This window comes from Pocillopora verrucosa, chromosome 10, assembly GCF_036669915.1.
Source record: "Pocillopora verrucosa isolate sample1 chromosome 10, ASM3666991v2, whole genome shotgun sequence".
NCBI classification, from domain to species: Eukaryota; Metazoa; Cnidaria; class Anthozoa; order Scleractinia; family Pocilloporidae; genus Pocillopora; species Pocillopora verrucosa.
In genome coordinates this window covers 11548822-11566282 of record NC_089321.1, presented here as the reverse complement: position 1 = coordinate 11566282, position 17461 = coordinate 11548822, and the positions used below count along the sequence as shown (strand labels likewise).

At 38.5% G+C, this 17461-nt stretch overlaps 1 protein-coding gene across 3 annotated transcripts; it reads right to left on the bottom strand.

Annotated features, from left to right (window-relative positions):
* Window positions 1–662: 662 nt before the first annotated feature.
* LOC131776181 (E3 ubiquitin-protein ligase TRIM71) lies at window positions 663–17015 on the bottom strand. Of its 3 annotated transcripts, XM_059092345.2 has the most exons (13): window positions 16860–17015; window positions 14244–14342; window positions 9181–9417; window positions 7268–7477; window positions 6855–6949; window positions 5963–6363; window positions 5187–5460; window positions 4549–4699; window positions 3963–4028; window positions 3271–3603; window positions 2824–2965; window positions 2374–2495; window positions 663–1787 (listed from the first exon to the last, which is right to left on the bottom strand). In XM_059092345.2, the coding sequence occupies exons 2-13, from the start codon at window positions 14280–14282 to the stop codon at window positions 1485–1487; spliced, it is 2373 nt and encodes a 790-aa protein (XP_058948328.1). In that variant the 5' UTR covers window positions 14283–14342; window positions 16860–17015; the 3' UTR covers window positions 663–1484. The 3 variants fall into 3 exon arrangements, with proteins under 3 accessions (XP_058948328.1, XP_058948326.1, XP_058948327.1); XM_059092343.2 differs by lacking the exons at window positions 14244–14342; window positions 16860–17015 and adding an exon at window positions 9715–9982; XM_059092344.2 differs by lacking the exons at window positions 14244–14342; window positions 16860–17015 and adding an exon at window positions 9715–9982 and having other exon boundaries at window positions 4612–4699.
* Window positions 17016–17461: the final 446 nt, after the last annotated feature.

The window sequence follows — 17461 nt, the reverse complement described above, 5'->3', positions numbered from 1 at the left end:
AAATATATTACTTTTGCCTTAATGTCCTAAAGAATAAAAGAAGTCATGAAGGATATGATTTTCATGAAAGCTAATCAATGGTGAAATCCTTGTTTTAAATTGAAATGATTTAAACAGTAAAAGTTAAAGTCTTTGCGGTTTCCTGTATGAGAGCGTTCCTTGCATCAAAAAATCATAGAAAATTTAAAAAATTTTGGATCAAAAATTAATTTATTCCTATGCCTCTAAAAGAAGATCTCTAAACTTACATAAAAATGAAACAAACGTTTATTATAAAAAATTTAAAAAATAGAAGATAGGAATGTCAAACAAGAACCTAAGTTATCGCACAGGTTGAAACACAGACTTGTTCGATAACCGGCGCTTTTCCAAATTATATTTACTTTGTTTTGCAATTTATGCTGAAATGACACTGGAAAAGACAATAACCAAATAAAGCCCTAAAGATAAGCTACCTACAGATTTTCTATGTAAAACCAACGCTTCTCTCTCTCTAAAAGAAAAGTAAGGCAAGCGTTGAACTTTTCTAGATTATATAGGCGTTGATTCAGTTTAGGCTTTAGCCGATTTCTTTTTTTTTTTTTTTTCGGTTAGACTCGCTGGATTTATTCCATGTTACCACCTCCACCCCCCTCCCCCTCCCCCCCCCCCCCGCATCCTCTCTGAAATAAGAAAAAAATTGGTTTTGAAACTTGAGATAGAGGTAAACCACTAATATAGAACAAACGTACTTCAGTCGCATTATGGCACAGAGAGTTAATGGACCCGAGGGGAATGGTTGGTGGAACCTTTCTGCACAAAATCCCTCTTTTCAATACTACCGATGTGACGCGTTTTGAAAATGTCAAATGTGTGGTTACTCAAGTACGGTTTGATGCTAAGTTTTTTGTCTTATTTAGCAGGAGTTGGAAGTTTTTTCTATTTTTCAAGTTCCCTTCTCTGGGGGAGTGTGAAATTCCCCCCCCCCCCTTGCGTCTCCTGCGCGTTTCAGAAGAGACTGAAAAAAGACTGGAGCGAACTTTGTGATAATCTGTTCGCTTCAAAGAAATTGAAAACAGATTAAGTAAAGGCTTTTTGCCTCTTAGCTTATATCTATAAGCCTAAAATTTTAATTAGATATAACAGGATATGTTCAGCAAGGGGGAAATTAAGCATTAATGTGTTGCACTTCTTCTAAAAAAATCTTTGAAACTATTTCATAGTTTAAATTACTGATATGTTGACTTAAATTAACATCTACTCTTTGAAGGAATGAAACGATGAGAAATTCTGATCACATGTTCACATTCCACCAAGTGCGGTGCCAGAGGCGATCCAATTAAAACACGCACTCCAAATATGGAAATATGATGCCGTCTTCGCCATCTTCCAGTGCCAAGAGAATATTCTCTTGCCAGTGCCCATTCTCTCTCCAGTGTGTTGAAACTTCTGTCCCGAACGAATTCTTGCACAATTTCACTAAGAAAACGTTTTTAAAACTGATTTCATGCCGGCTGCCCAAAAAGTTGAACACGATTATTTCGAAAGTCTGCAACAATTATGTTCCCCTCTGGCGTCAAAGCGAGGCCATGTGGGTCATTCAGTTGACCGTCACCATCACCCTTAGTACCAAATTTCGTGACAAAACGTCCCTCGCTGGAAAATACTTGAATCCGATGATTATCTCGGTCGGCGACAATAATGTTTCCGTCATGACCCACGGCTACGCCAGTGGGGCGCATTAACTCCCCGTCCTGACTCCCCTTACGGCCGAAATTGAACATGAATCGACCACGTGGATCAAATACCTGAATGGAAAAGGTAAATAATTTAAACAGTTTCTTTAAATTTTTTTATATAAACTAGTTACACAGGGCGTTACGTTTAGGTCTCTTAAAACCAAAACGATCACGACGGCCAATCAGAACAAAGGAAAGAGTCACAAGGAGCCAATGAGAATTCAAAGTCGCATCACGTGAACCACCTAAAACGCGGGACAACGAGAGTGATCAAGTCGTGATCGGTTGTGATTGGTTGAGAGGGTGGTGCAAGTTTTCTAGACCAATCACAAAGCGAAGAAGGGAAAACCAATGCAATCCCAAATAACTTTCGACACTCGGAAATTGCTCTGTCAAGCGTCATTCATTCATCAATTTTGAAACTGGCACTTACTGCTCAACACTAGCTACAATTCTAATTATTGTGTTTTCATCCTTGTCAACTTTTTGAGGAATTTTGATAGGATATACCAAGAGTAATTTTCCTCAAAACGACAGCCCCGTCCTAAGAACGAGGTTAAAAGTAAAGTTACTCTCGTGTAAGAAAGCCATTCCTGTCCCATGGCTTTAGTTTGATAATATTTTACCAGTTTGAATGACTGACAGCATGACGTACCTGAATACGGTGACTGTGCATGTCCGACACAATGATGTGTCCTTGAGAATTCACCGCAACGTAGCATGGGTAATTCAGCTCGCCATTGCCGTCTCCAAAAGAACCAAACTTGAAAGACTGACCTGAAGGCATGAAATACACTTTTCTTTAACAAATTTGTGAACGCGAACACAAGTAAGAATGTAAAAAGGATAAAGTAATGAGGCACGGATAATGAAGACAGGTGGGACAGAAGTTTTTAAGACGAACGGAAGGAACGGGAATCACGTGCTCCTCCTTCCGCATTTAACACACCCTTCGTGCTAACCTCGCACGCCTCGCACGCTTCGCACTTACCACGAACGCCTCGCACCTGGTGCGTAGGATGCTACTATATCACAGGGAACCAATATTTTTCTGTATGTTTTTCACTGGAGAAATGGGAAATAAGTCAATTCAACCATTGCTAACCTGTATCCAGTGAAATGACATGAATACAACGATTTGCTGAGTCAGCAACAATAATTCTTCTGTTAGCATCTACTGCTAATGTGGAGGCCTTTAGGTCTGGAACGGAGAATTTGTGAAGGAACATTCCATCTCGATCAAATATCTACGAAGGTAAAAAAAAGTAGGAACTGAGAAGGAAACTTTTCAGAGTGCGCCTCAATAGGTTTCTTAGACCCTAACTAGAGTTAGCCAATCAGAGCAAAGAAAAATAATACAAGAAGCCAATCAACACTCAAATTAAAATCACGTGACACTGCTTGCTAAAGGGCGGGAAAAGGTGAGTAACCTAGTTGTGAGTTATAGCAGTTTTGCCTCTGATTGAAGAAAAACCGCAAATGATGCTGCCAGATTCAAATCAAAGTTTTGTTAGCTCATACCACACATGTTTGCATTTCAATCATTCCTTGCCTGTATTCTGCTGCCCAGTCTTTCGCAGACGACAATTCTCCCGTCAGGATCCACCCCTACCCCGGTGGGGCATTGGAACTGTCCGCTGCCCTCTCCTTTGCGACCAAACTGGAACATGAATCCGCCATTTTGATTGAAAACTTGTACTCTGTGGTTGTGACAATCTGTGATAATGATGTGCCCTTCATCGTCCACAGCAACGCCAAATATTCCGTTAAATTCTCCAATTTCCGTTCCCTTTTTGCCAAACTTGAGGTAGGATTCTCCAGTATTGACAACATTGACTTTAAAAGGACTACCTTGGATGTGCTTGTCTCGGACAGTCACAGACACCTTTAACGGAGAGAAATTCTTAACATCAAAATCCTTCTAAAATTTAATTTGTACAAGAAACTGGTATTTTTTTCGTACATAAAGTTTAATTTAATCTACGCGTCTGCAGAACAAGTGATTCCGGCTCAGAGGAGCCTCGGTACTAAATATTTCACGACTGAGCCAGTTTCAGTTGATTGTTTAACAAATTCTCCTTGTCAGCACCGTAGCAAATATATACAGAACAATATGGAGAATGTGTATATTGATGTTAGGCTGGAAAAAAGTTAATGTCAAGCGTGGAGCTATCAGGTGGGAAGAAAGAAAACAGTCAGTCAAGTATGTTAACAGTAAACATATTATGTTTTTCATAAATCTACCTTGTGCATTCCAACATTAAAGGGGCTGTAACTGACTCCGTAAGAACCATTTCTGTGGTCCTCAACCTGGAAAAAATTGGGCAACACACCATCAAAAACAATCATATTGGAAGCGGGAGTCTTATCCACGTTTTCGTTGAGCACCTGCTATTCAACTAAAATCTGCCCACTCCACACAAATAAGTATTTTAAGCCCTGTCACGTGACTCTTCGCTGCTATACTGCAACGGGGGTAGGGTCTTGCGTGACATTCCAAATGGCAGTCCGCAAAAAGACCAACAACAAAACAACATCTACTGCAATAGAACCTAATTGTGACACCACAGTGATTGCTAAAGTAAAACAAAGAAAGGTGCAGAAAGCAAAATCGTAGTGCGATGAAAAGGTAAGATTGAACATAACACATTTACGCCTCGGCGCGGCTGTTGTTTGGGTTGTCACGCAATGTTTCTCCCCAAACGTTGCGTAAAAACCGAAATAACGACCACGGAGGAGTCACGTTAAGAAAAAAGACACAGTTAGTAATTATTCTGCGCATGAATTATTATAGTGCATGCCACACGTGAATCTCAAATGGAATGCTAACATTTTGTGAGTTGTAGCGAGAGAGCGCATGTGAAGAGCCCGGGGAGGAGCCAAGCGGTCTTACTTCGGCAGGCACAGTTCTTCCATCTGACGTGTACACATCAACCATTACATCCTCACCGCCGCCAGTGCACTGGGCCCCACTGTGATCACTAAACACATCACAACAAGGTTAAATGCATCATTCGCATCAGAGCGCTTTACATTTGAATTCCGTGAAATAAATACTAAAGTAATTACAAAGGCCTATCAGGATAGAGGATGACATTACAAGGAGCTAACAAGAATTCCGATTGACGACCTGTAAAATGTTTCAGACACGAGGACGTGAAGCGCGGGAAAATGCGAGCAACCAAATCGTGATTGGTTTTAGCTTTGCATCTGATTGGTTGAGAGGGTGGTGCAGGTTTTTTTTTTTTTTTTTGACCAATCATAGAGTATACTAATCCAAAAATCATTGAAATTCCGAATTACTTACAACGGTCAATTGAAATTGTTCTTGAAAGGAGCTTCGTTGAGTAGCAAGTCAAAAAGCTTATTGTCGTTATCTCGTAAAATAACTATGAGGCCTGACCAGTACCGAGTCTATTACCAAAATTTACCTCTTGGATTTGATTTCATCAAATGAACTTTGCTTACCGCGTAAGAACTGTAAATTTGGATTTCCTTCCCTTTGTTGCATTCTTCATGTCGTCAGCTACTGTACAATTAGTGGGGAAGGCATTACTCGTTTTAATCTGCCCAAGGTTCTCGAGAGCCTTCAGGACTTCATCTTGATTGGCTACAAAGTAGATGACGTCATTTTCTTCGGGCTCTCCTTGAAACTTAGTGGAGATGAGGTCATTTAATCTGTCACAAAGCTGTTTCTTTATGACAAGGATTTCCACAGAGTTTCCATGCCTCAAGACTTCCTCTGCAAGACATAATAGAAGGAAAAAGTTTCCAAAATGTCTTTCCCATTACAAATTTAATTAAAAACCAAGTCGAGTTTCATGACCGAAACTCCTGCGCGCAAAGCATACTAGTGGAGCTCCATACCTAAGAAAATACGATAACCATCAAGCCAAGGAAAACTAGTCGTCCCGTAGTGGAAGTTATTTTTTGTGTCAGGCGAAAGTGTATTTTTCGAAGGCGGAAAGTTTCATGGTCAAACCTACTCAAAAAACCCGTGGGTAGTCAGATTTAAATGTGGGGCAGTAATAACTAACCAACTAGAGCTACCTATCAAAGTACGAAGTTTTATAATTGTGATAGTCAGAAATTTTAAAGTATTCAGTCTTGCCCAATTTAATTGTAATGCATGTTTTAGTACACCAGCGAGATGCCCTATATCACTTTTAAGAAATCCAATTACTTGACCACAGTTCTCCTTCAGCCATGAGTACGCCTTGCGGACCTGGGAAATAGATACTTACCAGTAAAGTTGCAGGTCGTCGTAAGACGTTTTAATTCATTTTCCAATCTTTCTTGTTGTATTCCTAGGACTTTTGATTTTCTTTGTACCATTGTCTCTACTTCAGCCATCATTCCTTTTTCGCGATCTTGTAACGCTTTTAAAATTCGAGGAAAGCATTTCTGAATTTCAGACTTCGCCACTTCCGCCCTGGCCTCGAGCCGGCATGTGACTTCCTCTACGTCTTTAGTAGATTGCGTGACAATTGGGACCTTCCTTTTGAGTTTTTCTACCAATTGAGAGATGTTTTGAGTCTGCTTGTCAATGGTGTCAGTCAACTGGGTGTATTTGTGACGCTCAGTCGAGTGAGAAGTCATGGTGCACTCACGACAGATAGCTTGTTCGCAGCTCTCGCAGTAGTACCTGTAAAAACAGTAAGAGCGGTGAACTTCATTTGCGGTGAGCTCTCTTGCAGTGCAGTTATAGTTACCGGGATAACTTAACGTTTTCTAGGTGACTGCAGTAACAAGGAGCTTTTTCAGTCACTGTTGACTATAAAATATTACACGGCTTCAACTTGAGCACTTTACTCAGGCGAGATTTCGGCTCCTTGGACCTTCGCAGTTAAATTCTCGTCCCGTGTTACCTTCCATCGTTAGGTTCCCATACAGGTTTTCCTCTGTTCTTCCTCAGTTCCTGCTACTTTTTCCCGCACTTGACACTGGTCAAATGTTAATTTGAGTGATGATATCTTTGCACAGTTTTACCCTTCCAAATAAATTAAGTTCTTTGCTCCGATTCCTAGAGAGCGTTCAACTTCTATCTTGGCGCCATAATCATTTATATTGTGCTGCGTTTTAGTATTGAATTTCTCCTCTGTTATTGCTGCAGAATAGTTTTTGACTGCAACGTACCTTAGCTTCTCGTGGGCATGTTCCATGCAGAAAATTGGACGATGAAGTAAATCTTCGGGATGTGGACTGGATTTTAGTTCGTCTAAAGACACAACCTAAAATGGCCACAAAACATTTAAAATACGATTTTACTTTCTTCTCGCATATTCCGTGGGTGAAACAATAAATTCGTGTATTGTATAGAACCTTTTTTAAGGGCAAAGAAACTCGCATAGATTTTTCACTCTTAATTAATTTTCTTTTTTTATAGATAGATCAAACTTAAATTTGATGTCGAAAGTACTGCAGGATTGCATTTGGTTTGCTATGCTACGCTTTCTGATTGAGAGCCTTGAAACTCGGGCCATCTCAACTAACTAATTTTATACAAAATTAAAACCATTCTCAATTTTTTTAAAAATGTTAGCGTTTACCCTGTGAGTCTTGGTTAGCCTCAGTCTCATGTGAGCATTTCTACAGTCATGGCAGAGAAAGTCCATGCATTCGATGCACCGCGCAGCCGCAGGAAGTTTGTCTTCGCAGCTGCTGCACATGATTGGGTTCTTGTCGTGGGCGCGCACTGCCGCCACATCCATCATGGTGGTTACCACGAAATTTGGCGGGAAAGCGCCGACACCACGCTCCTGGAAAAAAAAACCGAAAACAAAACAAAACAACAAGAACAAAATTAGAGAAAAAAGAGTAAAGTGGAACTAAACCATGACTATGAGATATCAACGAATCTATTTGCTGGGGCAAGCAATGCAGCGTTAAGGAAAAGTCACTTGCAGAAAACGAAAGCGCTCAAGAACCATTCCGTAGTTTTGATTTGATTTGAGATTCACGATTTTTTTAGGTTGCAAGGCCAAACAACACATTTTATTTTGCCACGCAGAGAAACACACATGTAATTTTGCTAAGTGAAGAGCTTTCGCGGGCCCTGCCGTTGATCATTTCAGGAGAAACTGGACCAGCTGAAACAAGCTTTCGTTAATTAATTGGAACGATATTTTAAGGCGAGCAAACCTCTAGTCGGCACATAATTCTCAACGAGGTTTTGTCGGCTCAACGTTGAATCAATTTGTAAGCAAAACCGAACTTCTTATGATGACATATCTTAACAAAGGTTTTAAAAGTTTTTCCATAAGCGGCTGACGATGTTGTTAAAGGCGGCTGTGCCGTAAGGGGAAAACCAAACACGAGAGCCCAGCCGCTCGTAGGCTAAACTAGCAGATGATAGTAAGAGGTCTTATGGCTGACAGTGCACCGCCAACAGCCGGCTTTTGTTGTCTTAAAGAATTTGCACGGTGTGTTTCAGAAATGTTTCAAATCAGTTGCTAAACAAGATTCCAAAGCTGATTTCTTGTATCTAATGAATTTATTCCTACACGCAAGTTAACTCTGTATTTGACTCAGGTACTATTACACACTTTGGCAAAATTATAACCTAAGGTTATAAAGTTTCTTTGGCAATATTTGGAATTTCGATTGTCTTTTGATCTTTACGATGAATACAAATAATATGCATGTTTCAGTTGGCGGGGGCGATTATACACTTAAGGCAGTGAAGCTCACAAATAATGAATTCCATGTTAAAGCAATTGAAGAAAGCTGGTCCCCAATACTTCTGTTTGTCGTTTAGGATGAACAAAAAAAGCCTTTTATGCGCTGCATTATATTCAGTTTGTTAAATCCGCCATCGATCTTTAGCCAACTTTCGTCAGGCAGAATGCGAAATTAAGTTATTGACGAGTTCACGAATTTCATTGAATATTTAGTCAGTCTATCGTCATACCATGCATCGATCTCGGAAACAAACTCAGCCTGACACGCCTTTGAAAAAATGTCCTTCAAAATCGAATGTAATGCTTAATTCAAGTTTTAGGGTTTCTTTTTATTTTGACAAATATCATTGTTAACCTTTCATTATGTGTGAAATAGAAACTTTCTTTCCTTCAAGACACGTGCTAAAAATCCTGATGCAACAGTAAACAGGTCTTTTAAGGTAGAATTTTGAGATAGGATAAATTATTTCTATTGTTAGGATGGAACCTATATCAGGCTGGGCAAAAAATAAGCTTCTTTGTGAAATGGAAAGGGATTTTTATGGAGGCAAGCGGCAATGTGGTAATTGAGGGCACAGATGGTATTGACGAAGATGGCGTTTAAAATCCATCGATGGTTTATCTGGTCATCTTTGCGTAAACGATATTTCAATAATGGTTTCGGTAAAGTTAAAAAAATCATTTAAAGACTATTGGAATAAACTCTAGTTTCTCAAAGTTTCTAAAGCTAAAGGAGACGAGATTAGAATGAAAACTGAACACAACGAAACGCTTCAACGTACCGTGAGAGGGACATCTGTTCGACAGGCCGGGCAGCTGAGAGAACTTGACCTCGGGACCACAAGGTTCTCCAGACATCTTTTACAAAACGTGTGCAGACATGGCAACAATCGAGGGTTCACGAACATTTCATGACACAAAGGGCAGAACAGATTAACAGAACTACCCGTCGAAAACACTGGATTATCCATCATTGGATTGATATCCAAATCGTCTCGCACGGACGCCATCTTGTGCTCCTGAAAATATAAATAACCGTATCAATTTGTTGCAATTTTAGCACACGCCAGGAGGCCGGTATTCAACAGTGTTGATGACAACAGCGACTAAAAACTCGCTTTCCGCCTCAGGGGATAAATTAAGGGAGGTTCTAAGTCGAATTAAGTCGTGTAAAGTTTCATTTCAATAAAGTTTTAATCATCTTTGAGAGAAGTAATGGCTGATGAATTGTTCAAATACGACTTTTCCAAGTAAACCATTTTAAGATACGAAATGGCATATACACTGAATGCAGTCAGAATTAAAATTTCCCTTACCGAATCGTTCTCCAGTTTTTCCTTAACATCAGGTTCTGTGTCAGTCGACATACTGAGCATCGGTTTTATCCTCTACTTACAAATCTGAAATACCATTCCATTGTACAAAAATCATGATCTTCACCGATAATCCGTGCAATTTCTGAGACAAACGCGGCGAAAATGATGCGATGAAATGACTTTGTCATTTAATGTTGAAATCCCATTGCGAGGAGAGACGAACTCATTGTCTCGTTTCGCCTGTTTTGACCTGATGTTTGAATGAAACTCGACCAACAGAATATATTATTTCACATCAGACGCCATAAAATTCTGGGCGTCAAACTATTCTAGGACAACGCCATCACTTTTCAATATTTAATGTTGTGGATAGAACGGACCAATCTGAAAGCTTGATTTATTCAAGTTATCTATACGGAACTGATTATCAGTAGTATTTGCATTGAACTCAAACATTGCCCGCGGTGGTGAGTCTTTTATGTTAGCATTGATATCCTTCTCAAGTCTATAATGATTACAATGTTTTAATCAACAAAGACAATTACTGTCTACTGCTACGCTTCATTTTCCGTTTGATTCACAGAAAATCATTCGAATAGAACACACAGTCATCATTTTCATCGTGAATAAAATTCAATGCATTATCCGTATTGTGCACAAAAGCAAATTGATTGCGTTTACTATCATTTTTGTCTGTTGAAAAGCAGAAAATTATCTTTTGCTTGATTATAAGCAGGTGATTATGAGAGACGTTCTGTAATAGTACAAGGAACCTAAACATCACTCCTAATGACTCTGTACTGTTCAAAGGTAAAATGAAAGACAGATTTTAACATTTGATCGCGGAGATCTCTGACAAACCATTTTTCTCTCAGAATTTGGAAAAATAAAACCGTTTCTTCTCTTCTACATGCAAAGAGAAACCGAAACTCGAATTTTGATTTCCTTAACAAGTTAACACCCGACCCATGTCGCAAAAGAGCGAATGAGCGGCAAACTGGACGGTTCTAGTTTTCAAAAGAACAGCTGCGGTGGCCTGAGCCCTAACGTTTTGGCCCCCACTTTTTCGCTCGTTTCCATGCCACTAGCCGAGCGCCTAGTGTGATACCCGTTATTATATAACGAACACATTGACCACAACACTTTTCATGATGAGTTGCATCATACACGAATTCTGATCGGTTCTTATTTACGATCTATTAGGGGACAGACGTGTAGGTGACGTCACCATCACCATCTATTTGCTTCTGTACCATATACAATAAATAAAATTCTATGTTGCTGAGGGCCTGTATTATAGTAGATCCCAGAACACGTCAAACTTGATGTGGTAAGAATATCAGAGACATACTCGACTATGCCTTGTGCGATACTCTTTGTTCTTACCTAATTTTGACATCATTTGTGATCTGTTGCTGAACAGACACACAGCAACACGTAATCTATTTCTTAGAGAAATCGTAGACACTCAATCGTATGATCATCCTAAATGCTGCATCGCCAACCTATCTTATAAGCTAAGGAATCGAAAGCTTATTGATTCGGCCTCCTTGGTTTCAAAGGGATTCTACATAGCTTACTTCAACACTCAGTAAACTTCAGTACAGTATTTTCAGTTCTGTATTCCGTTCCTATCCCGTACATATCCCGTATATATCCCGTTCATATCCTGTTCATATCCCGTACACATCCCGTACATCCTGTGTCCCGATAACCCCATGTATGACTCGACGGTCCTGTACTCCGGAGTTTGCAAAAAACAGACTTTTCAACCACTCACTGCGCGTGCTGTATCTTGTGTTCCGGAGAACAACGTTGAAAGAACGATTCGCCAATGTTTTGCTCAAAATCTTGTAAAAATTTTTCGAGTATTGCAAGACACTAAGTGTAAGCACTATTTTTAGTTTAAAACATTGGAAAATGCACAGCGAAAAAGCATTTTGTGCTGTACAATTCTTTCTACTCGTTCAACGATTGGTGATATTTTAAAGCTTGCAAAAAAGATAATTTACAGTTTACTGCGTGTAACAATTACATTGAATCGCCATTGGTAAAAATTAACTCTTGTCATCACAAAACATACAAAGCATGATTGCGGCGCGCGTAAAGGGGCAAGTCATTTGAAATCATAATTATGGAATACAAAAAGTGATCAAGACCTTATTTTTCTTTACAATGCACTGTACAAAGCTATGGTAAGAAATACAGTCACCTGAGTTCGTTTATATGGTAAAGTGATTATTCCTTGTTCGTTCGATGGCCACGAGATATATTTGAGCCAACTCGAAAAAAAGCGTCCGCTCACCTAGATATTGAGACTGAACAACTATAACTTACAGTAAATAAAAATCTTTGGGGAATCCGGTAAAAATGATCAATATTGACAACTACACTTAAATACATGCCCAAAATAGACGCATATCGTTTATCACGTTAAAACGAAATTGCACGCAGCTGGGTGTAAATAAATATAATCGAAATTTTCTCAACTCAGAGCATTTCAAACGACTGAATAAAACGACAGAACGAAGATCATTTTTCCTAAGACATCCCTGACCCAAAAAAAAAATAAATAAACGTCGTTGCATCATGACAGAAAAGTTTGTTTTTTTCATAAATCTAACCTTGTAGTATTACACAGCGCTATAAAATTCATTAGTTTTCTGGCTTCCGAATCTTTGAGGAACAAATTGTGTGTTAATTAAGCAAGACATATTTCTATCTTTTGTTTGATTAAATCAGAAATAAGATGCTTATCTTTTCGTTCCTTTCTTTTTGTTATGATTCCAGAAAGCTTAATCCTTTCTCTTCTTTTATAATCGAGCCGATCGCTCCAGATAAATTGTTGTAAATAAATATTTCGAAAATCATTTGTTTGACCAACTAATGAATTACACTGACGCTGCAAAACTTGGGTTAGAGTACTCTGACACATTGAGCAAACAAATGCAGAATTCCCTAGTTACCCTCGCGAGTACATAAATATTAGACCATTTCTAACTGCGTTCAGAATCACTGTAACGCGTTAAGAAAACGTTTACAAACCTCGTACCGCACGGACCGAGTTTGTCTCTGATAGGAACACATTCCTTCGCTCGTCCGCCAGCAGACGAGTTCTTCTTCGAAAAAGGTCATGGTCGTGAAGGCTTGCGAGAGCGAATTCAATTTGAATTCATCGATTTGCTCTGGAGGGAGCATCTCAGAGAACAAACCCCCGATGAAACACGACTGAGCCGCTCGGCTCCTGCTCGGTGTAATCTCGGTGGAAGATAACCGACTTCTTAGCTAACTCTTCCCCTGTTCTCTCATTTGACTGTGGTTCGATTGATTTCGATTACAGAATTATGAAGTAAACCAAAAATCACGATCAATCAATATTACGAAACAATTTATTAAAAGAGAAAAGCTGAAAAAAATCTCCAAGCTCATCCGGCTGAACATAAATATTGATCTGAATATATTTAGCAAATGCGGTACAGTTATCAAACTTTCTTATCAGATAAGCCATTGAAGCAGTTTTTTCTAAAAAACCAAGAGTTCTCGGTTTAAATTTTCCATTACGCTACAATGTAATTTTTTTACCTAGAGTTTGTCGGGAAAGAAATGCCATTTCTTCATTTGTTGAGAACTGATGGATTTAAGGAAAATAACCAATCGAATTTCCTTATTTTAGTACATGGAATTTGATGGATTGCATTTTCTTCATTCACTTAGTACACTTAGCGTTTGAGCACAAAATTACAATGTAACGTTTCACATTTAACAAAAGTGCTATTTAATGTAACATTTCGATGTTCGGCCAGCAACAGTTTCTTTTTTCGAAAAAAAAAAAAAATTTCGCTAAAAGTTTACAACAACACCACTATGGAAACTCCAGGGAATCATCGGACTCAGATTTAAGTGCGCAGTCGCACGAATAGCGAAAGTCACGTGATAAAGAGTGTGTATTGACTATTCTAGTATCATGGATCCACCAACGATTTGGAATAGGAAACATTTTCGTTTTTTTTTTTTTCTGTTCTTTGAATTCTGTAAATATGCTTAAGGATATGGCTCCCTTTGAAAGAAAAGTGGTTTTTCAAGAACGGAATACGTCATCTAATAACCACTGAATACGTGTGTTACCCCACATCGAACACGATGATAGGAAAACTAGAGAAACCGAAATAAAATCCACGAAGAAATCCTCAATCGTGTTTTTGCAGCTAGATGATAACAGTGTTGGCAAAAGTCATCTTTTGTGAACTGTTTCTTCCAAAAGCTTGAACCCAAACCTCGAGCGACTTATCTATCCTTTCAACTTTGATAAATCAAAAACTGTTTACGAAGTTACTCAAATATGGCTGCCGGCGAATAAATCAGCGCTAAAAAAAGGATTTATACGGCCGGGAATTCAGCAGAGAAACGCTGTCTTCCTGTTTTTATGAAAGGCACGTAATTTAACCTACACTAAAGTAAATAACTCAGTCAATCATATGCGTTAACGTCGTAAAATCTAATTTAGAACAGGAAATAAATTGTCAACTTACAAATTCCGCCAGCTTTCGAGTTGTTGTGATTCGCCACATTGTCGCGTCTTCTTTGACCTCGTCAGTCTTCAATGGAAGCGGCTTAGCTGACGGGGAACCCTGCAAAGACGAAGCAACGAAATCACTTTTATCCTTGAACTTGGAAAACTACTGTGCACGATAAAGTGAACATATATATATTTCATTATCGCGAACTGATCTCAAGGACGTGGTTATGGGTCAACTCTGCAAGATCCTCAGGCTGCGGTCGAATTAAAACTGTAGAGAATAAAATTAATTTCATTTCTCTGCGCTTCTTGGTAAATAATTCATGGAAAGTTCTTTGTAAATATGACTTAAGCCAAATAGTGCATTGTTTCAGTATCTTTCTTGTTCTCGAGTTGGGCAAATCTTATTCTAAACCTGTTACTCAAATTGTATAAAATTCTCTATAGCAACTGTTCCTACATTTCATAAAGTAATTACAGAGAAGTTGTAACTATTCAAAATTTCCAGACGGACTCTGATTGTTTCTCTGAAAACCGCCAACTTTCTTCAAGATGTTTCTGCGATTAATGATAATTCCTATTCACAAATGCGCGAACTACGTTGTTGACAAAACAAGAAGCTTTCTTAATTCAAACAAAATTTGAAAAACCATTTTGAAAACACCGCACTTCATTGGCTCAACTTAAATCATTTGAACCGTGTTAATTTCGAGATGAAAAGCAAACAACCTTCAGGAAAAAATTATATTTTGTTTCGAGCGCGAAAAACTTCTAACCTTACCATGCAAAAGGTTTGACTCCGATGTCTGGGGTTTTGATAAAAATCATGCAAATAGAACTCAAATAAATTGAAAAAGAAAACATAAAACTCTAGTGATTGGAAACACGGGGAGAAAAAACCATAATGAATAATTATTCCAATTTTACCACGGGGAAAAAAATTACGGGCTACAACTTAAAGCAAACACAAGACATCTTGTTGGCCATCTTTTCATCAAATTTTGAGTTTAGCGCTGGACAGTTGTACCTCATCTTTTGAGATATTAAATGTTGCAAATTCTTAAGAAAGAAATATCTTCTGAGAGATTAATTGTCAAGATCTTCTCAGCGAGGATTCGTATAATGAAATAGAGGCAGACACAATGAAAAACATTTTATGATGCTATGAATAATTACCAAGCTGTCTAACTGGAGCCATGTGATATTTTTGAGTGAAATTTTGATGGCCTTTAAATTTCACTTCACGCAAGCGAAGTTTAGAGGGAAAACGTTATTTTACTAAAACATGAAAAAGTTGACCCATCGAGTGATGGCCTCATTTTCAAACCGAGATTTTTAATTCTGTCTGGGTTTTCTTACAGCCTCGTTTCCAATGCACGTTCCTGTCACGATCTCGTTTTCAAAGCGAGGTTTGACACAGGAACACCTGTTTTCCAACCTAATGAAGCTCTAGCACCGGTGGAGGGAACAAATAAAAACGCACTAATGTTGGCGTATTTTGATGTGACTTCATTGTTAAAACTGTAATCTATTTGAGAGCTGTATTGTTTTTGGCCCAGAGTGATCACACCACGCAGCATCTGATGAAAAAACCGACAGATGAATTCTAATTAATAAAAACACCGCCAGTTTTGACTCCTCGAAGATTTTTCAAAAATTATCCTGAGTTCTTTCCACTGCTTTATATCATGAGAACTTAAAATCTTCTCAAACCATTTCGTTTCATTTTGTGAAAATAAAAGATGGGAGTTATTTTGGTCGCAAATACATCAATTAGTAGAGGAGCAGGTGTAGTAAAAACCATTGGTCGCAGGAAATCGAATAATTTCTTCCCCGGCAAAACTTTAAGAAAAGAATGGGAAACAAAATTACAATTCTGCGAGGAGCTGCCTCGTTAAATTTGGAAAATTTCCCTCGGTAATTTCGCGGGTTTTTTGTCAATTCTACCAATACTTATTTCGATTTAATTTTTCGCTCGATAATGAACGAACTGGACGTAACTTCCTAACGCCTTTCAGTTTTCACACAGAGAAGTTAAAGCACATCGGGAGATAAATAATTATGAACTGACAAAAAATTGCCGAGAAGTTTACCGTTTGAAATTACAAAGCAACCGACTTCTGTTATTACAGTAAACATTTCCTCTTCACGATTCGTGTGGAAGAAATACCTCTTGTTACGCTGAAGATTTAAGCCGTAATCTTATCGAGCTAAAAACCGTAATTGTCGATCTCTCTATTAGGAACTCTTTGGATGATAAAAAGTGTTTCAATTTGTGCCATCGAAATTTTGATTCACTTCATGTTTTTGCGTTTTAAAACGCTTAAGTCTTACAGTCAATGTTTTAATGCCTGACATGAATTCCAGCAATCTCGTTGTACATAGATATATACACTAAAAAATCCAAACAAATATCGTCTGTTACCAACGAACAACGAAAATAGAATTATTTATCAATTCTGTCGTGCAGGAATTAAGCGAATTTTCAAGCCAAAATTCCAAACATCGGAAGAAGTCGTCTGTAGGATGACGAATCCGTGATCTCGACTCGAACGGTTTCAGTACGATAAATACAAATATTTCTTGTGTATAAACGGTTATATAGCATGATTCAAGATGAAAAATATACCTTTAAATCGGTGGTGAATAATTTTTCCCATAAACCCTCAAGCTCTCGTTCAGCAAGGAAAAATTCCGCTGGTTTTAGCGCCAAATTCAGGTTTCTTCTCGCATTGCAAAGGAGCACCAATACTTTTTCCTCTTTGATCCACGGCCAAAGACCAAATGTCTGTTTAGACCGCGATAACTCCGGTTACATCAATTTGAATAACAATCAAACTCATTTGAATTCATCCTTAAAGTAGGATTTCCCTGAGAGGCAATTTCTGTATGAGTCACCTAAATTATGAAAAGGTTTTCGGACGCACACAACAAAACACACAAGTAATAATGAATGTGAGGCACCTCTATCAGAATTTTTGTTTTCGACTGATTTATTTTTTGAATGTGATAGAGCTTCGCGCTTGGAGCTGACTAAATGTATGACTTTTTTTCCCATAAACTAAAAATTTCTTGAGTGACAGCTAAGCAACTGAGCCTAAAACTAGTTTGCTATTTTTCTGGTAAGCGGTTTTTTTACAATAATATTCAATTGTGGTAGGTAAACATCAACAACGTGTCCTGCGGAAAGAGGTCAGTGTTGCGTGAATTGCCTAATGACCTTTGTGCGTT